The sequence below is a fragment of the Helobdella robusta genome (genome assembly GCF_000326865.2).
Source record: "Helobdella robusta unplaced genomic scaffold HELROscaffold_11, whole genome shotgun sequence".
NCBI lineage: Eukaryota > Metazoa > Annelida > Clitellata > Rhynchobdellida > Glossiphoniidae > Helobdella > Helobdella robusta.
In genome coordinates, this window is record NW_008703617.1 from 989,624 (window position 1) to 996,019 (window position 6,396).

At 34.6% G+C, this 6,396-nt stretch overlaps 1 protein-coding gene across 1 annotated transcript in view; it reads right to left on the minus strand.

Moving 5' to 3' along the window:
• The window catches only part of HELRODRAFT_186656 (hypothetical protein), a gene marked incomplete at its 5' end in the record, with an annotated part of 21,038 nt that extends 18,479 nt beyond the window's left edge, over nucleotides 1-2,559 (minus strand). The window contains 9 exons of the mRNA XM_009012665.1: nucleotides 17-127; nucleotides 238-351; nucleotides 577-719; nucleotides 1,010-1,131; nucleotides 1,258-1,319; nucleotides 1,533-1,658; nucleotides 1,851-2,006; nucleotides 2,155-2,271; nucleotides 2,542-2,559. Of these exons, the coding sequence (XP_009010913.1) occupies nucleotides 17-127; nucleotides 238-351; nucleotides 577-719; nucleotides 1,010-1,131; nucleotides 1,258-1,319; nucleotides 1,533-1,658; nucleotides 1,851-2,006; nucleotides 2,155-2,271; nucleotides 2,542-2,559 (969 nt within the window). The remainder of the gene's footprint in view (nucleotides 1-16; nucleotides 128-237; nucleotides 352-576; nucleotides 720-1,009; nucleotides 1,132-1,257; nucleotides 1,320-1,532; nucleotides 1,659-1,850; nucleotides 2,007-2,154; nucleotides 2,272-2,541) is intronic.
• Between the last annotated feature and the right edge of the window lie 3,837 nt (nucleotides 2,560-6,396).

Consider the following 6,396-nt stretch of genomic DNA (forward strand, 5'->3'; position numbering starts at 1 on the left):
CCATCATCATCGCCACCTTAATGATATCGGCTATGTTATCATCTGTAAACATTAAGACTTTCATGGACGAACAGACGCCGAAGAACTCCTTCGAATCGTCTCTTCCGTCACACGTGACGTCACCGCCCTGGCGATCGTGATAATGATGACGACGACAACGATGATGATAATGATCATCGTTATCATCATCGTTGTCGTCATCATCATCATCGTCGTCATCATCATCATCAGCAGCACCTGTACGAGATAGTAATAGTCTTGAGCGCTCTTCAGATCCAGTCTCCTCTTCTCATCATTTGAGAGACCCGCAAGCAAGCAGTAGAATATATGGTAGTTTCTCTCATCGTGATTCTGATTGTGGTTATTATTATTGCTGTTGTTGCTACTACTACTACTCTACTGCTGCTACTACTACTGCTACTACTGCTACTACTACTACTACTATAACTACTACTACTACTACTACTACTACTACTACTACTACTACTACTACTACTACTATTACTACTACTACTACTACTACTAATTACGAGCTAAATAAATTTATATAAAATTTAAATATCTTTGGAGAAACACCTGATAGACGATCCTAGATTTTTCCAGTAAATATTGTTCTATGCGCGCGCCGGAAATAGTTCCACGATCGTCGAAATTTATATCTATGTACTTTCCGAATCGACTTGAATTATCGTTCTTCACTGTTTTTGCGTTTCCGAATGCTGCCCATCGATTGATTGGTTGGTTGATAGAATGATTGAGTGAATGATTGATTGATGGATTGATGGATTGATTAGCTGGTTGTTTGGTTAGTTGATTAGTTGATAAATCAATCATTCAATCACTCAACTAACCAACCAATCAAACAATTAGCCAGTCGGTCATTCATTCAGTCAGTCAGTCACAACCAATCAATCAGCCAACCAGCCAACCAATCAATCAGCCAACCAGCCAACCAATCAACCAGCCAACCAATCAACCAGCCAACCAATCAACCAGCAAGCCATCCAACCTTCCATCACCGGATTAGCCTCCAATATTTGCTGTTCAATCCACGAATGCTGGCCGCTAACAGCAGCCAAAAATTGTAGAATTAATTTCGTGCTTTCAGTCTTTCCAGCTCCTGACTCACCGCTGATGATGATGATGATGGTGGTGGTGGTGATGATGGTGGTGGTGGTGGTAATGATGATGGTGGTGGTGGTGGTGGCGGTGCTGATGGTGATGATGACGAAGAGGAAGAAGATAATGATAACAAACCTGATTATGATACACTGATCCAGATTGTACCTCTGCATGTTGTGGTAGGAATTGTCACCAACCTAAATGGAAGTAACCGTGGAAACAACAACTACAACAACAACTACATCCACTACAACAACTACAACAAAAATACATTTAATACAACAACTACAACAACTATAACAACAGCAATTACATCCACTACAACAACTATAATAACAACAACTACAAGAATAACAATAATAATAACATCAACAACAACAACAACAATAACAACGACAGCAACAATCAACCAACAGCAAATATGTGCGGTGGTAACTCTCCAATCTTCCTGCCTTTATAATCTCGATTTGTTCACTGCCGTAAATTGACAGAGTTTTGTATGGATTGACGGCCACCAAAATGGAACCCGTGTACGTCTGCGTGTGTGTGTGTGTGAATGTATGCATGTGTGTGTATGTATGTGTGCATGTGTGTGCGTATATGTGTGTGCGCGTATGTGTGTGTGTGTGTGTGTGTGTGTGTATGTGTGTGTGCTTCAGTCAGTAACAATCAACCAATCAAATACGAGTCCTTTCTATCAAGAGATCAACCGACCAATCACAACTTACGTAAATCAAATCGTCTCGATATCTCAAAAGAAGATTCCTCAAAATCCCGGCCACGTTGAGGTCACCGAGTTGAATCATATCTTCGACCCCTTCAATCGAGGTCACGTGCATCTGTCTGACCTTTGACCTTTGGCGCTCGGAGGTCAACACTAGTTCCTGTTTGTTTAGAGTGAGCGAGCGAGTGATACGAGTGATGACGCCGATGACTTTTACGATGGTCATCTACGTCATCTTGTTCAATAGTTTAATAAAAAACTACAATCAGAATCATCATCATCCTCCTCATCATCATCATCATCACAACCTTATTGTCGTCAGTCCTAATGCAGACTCTGGTGTGGTCAACATGGCTGACCACACCCCCTACGGACAAATCAAACTCCCCACTGGCCCCCTCATCGTCGTACCATACGTAGTCACCCTATGATTGATTCATTGATTGGTTGATTTGGTTAATTGATTGGTTCATCGATTGATTGATTTGGTAATTTATTAAATCGGTAATCCGTTGGTATGACAAAGTATGAGAACAATCATCAACTATACATATATAAGCCATCATGCAAAGCTAACAAAGATACAAATCTACAGACACACACACACACACATACATATACTCACACACACACAAAAACACACACACATACACAAACACATACATATATAAATTATTATTATAATTTACACATACCTTGTGTAGTATAACCATAGCATTGGGAGAAACAAGTCTTAAGTAATGTTTCTATTTGTATTCTTGTTAATGTTATTACTTATTTATCTATTTATTTTATATGACAATGGATTTTTTTGTTTCAATCTTCTGTGGTTTCAAAAAAATATATAATAAAATAAATAAATTAAAATATATAAAAATTAAATAATACAAATTTTTAAATTAAAATGGAAAAATTTGAAAACCTAATTGTTGCATATAATTATAATATAAACACAAATATTCAATTACTAATTATTAATATATACCATCATTTCAGTCATTAATGTCTTAATGATGATAGAAGTAACTTGGGGACTTCCCCTAATTTTTAAATAATCCCTAATCTAATGCTAATTTAATTTAACTAATTTATGTTTAATCATGTAGGTAGTACTAAATTACAACTATACCTATATAATATACAGTTTTTTTATACAATATTTATAAATTTTATCATTTAAAATTAATATAATTATTTTCTTAGTTTAATCTTTAAATGCTTTTATTAATGGCCTAACTCATAACTAACTTACTAACTATTAAAAACTGCCAAATAAATATAATTAATTAAATAAAAAAATTAATTAAATTAATTAACTATTAAAATGCATTAGAGACTAAACAAACAGCCTAAGCAAATATATGCAAAATTCAAATATACGCAAACTAATACAAACAAAATTATTTGGTTTTATTTCAATTTAACACATTTAACATCGATTTTAATTCTTAATCAATTAATTTCTTGCCTGCCTGGAGTATGTATTCAGGTAAGGTCTCGCTAATAGTTGCAACTCGCTAAGGTGAGATTTTACACCTTGACATACTTTGGCATAAATAAACATATATACATATAACTAGAATAAATTATATTCTATATAATTATATTATATTTAATTAAATAACTTGGGTTATTGGCTTACGAAATTGCATGGGTTTTAAAGAGCAAGCTATATGAAATATTTACTTGACTTAATATGCTTAAAACATTGCAGTAATTCTACCTAATTTTATTTAATAGAATTCTGTATTATTAAATTATTTTTGTTAATTTGCAACATTGTAAGTGGCTCTGCGCGTATAATTAATGTCAGAGCTGCAATAATAAAGACTAAAAAAATTTGAATATAATAATTGCTTTTGTCTGGTGAAAAACAGTGGCTTACTAAAGTTGTAGGTTGGCTTAATCGGATTTTTTTTCATGTACCCTATACAATACTATGAGATCAATCAATCAATCAATCAATCAATCAATCGATCGATCGATCGATCATCCAACCAACCAATCAACCAACCATTCATTCAATCAACTAATCAACCAACAAATCGACCAATCAATGAACCAAATTGAATGAACCAAATAAACGAAAAAAATAACAAAAATAAATAAAAAATATTTGCAAGGCTTGTTTAGACACGACCAAACACTTAACCGCACAGATCTACAATTTCGAGATTTTAAGTAAAGAAAGAAAAACACAATAGTTGCTTTTATTTGAATTCATTCAAAAATGGAAAGTGACGGTTAATTAAAATTGTAAAAACGTCAATTTTTTAAAAAATTCGAATTTTAAACAAACAAATATAAGAAAATATCGACCGATAAAAAATAATTATTGTCCATTATTATTATACACACTTCTTTGTAGTTCTCGGAGAATGATTCACGTAACACGAACATTTAGTAAGAACAGTTCACAGCATATCATAATGGCTAAATCAACATACCAAACAGTAATTATTTATGCGTGTATATATGCAAAGTAAATCAAGAAATATCCAAAAATTATATAACCAAATTAAAAAAAACTAGAAACCAGTCAACATTAAATAAATAAAGAAATAGACATTATTAAAAAGATTGTTCAAATTGGTAAAATTTAAGGCGACGACGAGAATGAAATGTAGTTTGTTTTGTTGGTGTGGTGTTGTGAAGCGAAAACAAACAAACACATCACAAAAAACTTGTAAGAAGTAGTCAGTCACCTACCTACAATTAAATTACTCTCAGGGCCCTAGCTTACTTATAATCATTAATTAACTCAACTCACCTACCTACAAATTTGTATTTCTACGTTTTAGAAATTTTGAACGTTTCAGGTATTTTATTTTACAAATTTTAGCGTTTTTATTTTACTTGAAACTTTTTAACTAATGTTAAGCCCTAGCCTACCTACGATTGTTCAACTCATCTCAATCCCTAACTTACCTATGAATTAAATTAAGTCCGGTAAAGAAAATAGAAGAGAAACATAACAACGACACCGAATGAATGGATGTTGTGTATGTGTGTGTTGTATTGATGTATGTGTATGTAAATGTGCGCGCGTGTACTCTCCAGACACTTCTTATTGTCATCTTCGAATTATCATCGGAACGATCATCGTGAGACCACCGTCTGAAACGTGCTGACGCCCACCACAACCCACCTCTCATCATTCTGTAGACAAATTTTTTTATTAGCGTAGTAGTAAATGAATGTTAGAATCTTTGAAGAATAATTATATAATGAAAATAATGGCGAATAAATAATATTTTAAAATAATAAAGAGAGTAAAATGTAAAAAAAAAAACTCACTTTCGTCCATTCGACAAAGGCAAAATGTTGAAAGCCTGAGTGAGTGAATGAATTAATTAAGTAATCAATCATTGTTTCAATGATTAAAAAAATGTATTAATGGAAAAATAATTTGAAAGATTGAGTGATAAAACGAATGAATGAATGAATGGATGGATGGATGGATGGATGGATGGATGGATGAATGAATGAATGAATGAATGAATGAATGAATGAATGAATGAATGAATGAATGAATGAATGAAATTAAAAAATATAACTAAACCTTACTTCAAAAATCGTCGTTACTGTACTCCATTGCACCGACCACCATCATCTGGTCGGCACACAAGATTTCATCCGAACTTCAGAGTGTTAGTCGAACAGCCAACGAGCTGATTCTTTATACACCACCATCCTCATACGTAAATCATCATGAGACCACCATCTGAAACGTGCTGACGCCCACCACTGCCCACCTCTCATCATTCTGTAGACAAATTTTTTTATTTGCGTAGTAGTAAATGAATGTTAGAATCTTAGAAGAAAAAGAAATATAAAATGAAAATAATGTCAAATAAATAATATTTTAAATTAATAAAGAGATTAAAATGTAAAAAAAAACTTACCGTCGTCCATTCGACAAAGGCAGAATGTTGAATGCGGTCCGGTTCCTACGTTGTCCTCCGAAACTGGTGCCAGTCCTCCTCGAGATTGTTGTTGGAACACAGCCCGTGTTGATGGAGAAAAATAAAGAGAAGATTCTCATCAGAAAGCTTAGCGTTGCCTGCGTCTCAAATAGCCTAATAAAAATAATCCTATTTACCTATTCAATTACCTTAACTAATCTATGAATTAATGGTACGATAGTCGAAAGTCCCCTTCATTCTCCCTCCTTGCACAGAGGTTCACCGACAGCCAGGGCACCGGATAGTAAACCATTGCCGTGCGGATAGTAGACTATTGCCGTGCGGATAGTAAACCATTTGCCGTCCGGAAGCCGTGCGGGTAGTAGACTATGGCCGTGCCGCATAGTAAATCATTACCGTGCAGATAGTAAACCATTGCCGTCCGGATAGTAAACCATTGCCGGTTCACCACTGGCCACCAAGGCTTACCTCTGACAAGGGACTTTGAAATTCAGAGTCTATCGGCTATCGTACCCTCAACTTACCTATTCATTACAATTAAGCCCTAGCTTACCTAAAAATTACAAAACTCAAGAGCCCAATTCATTGGCCAATCGGCACCCACCCCACCACCTACGTAATGCC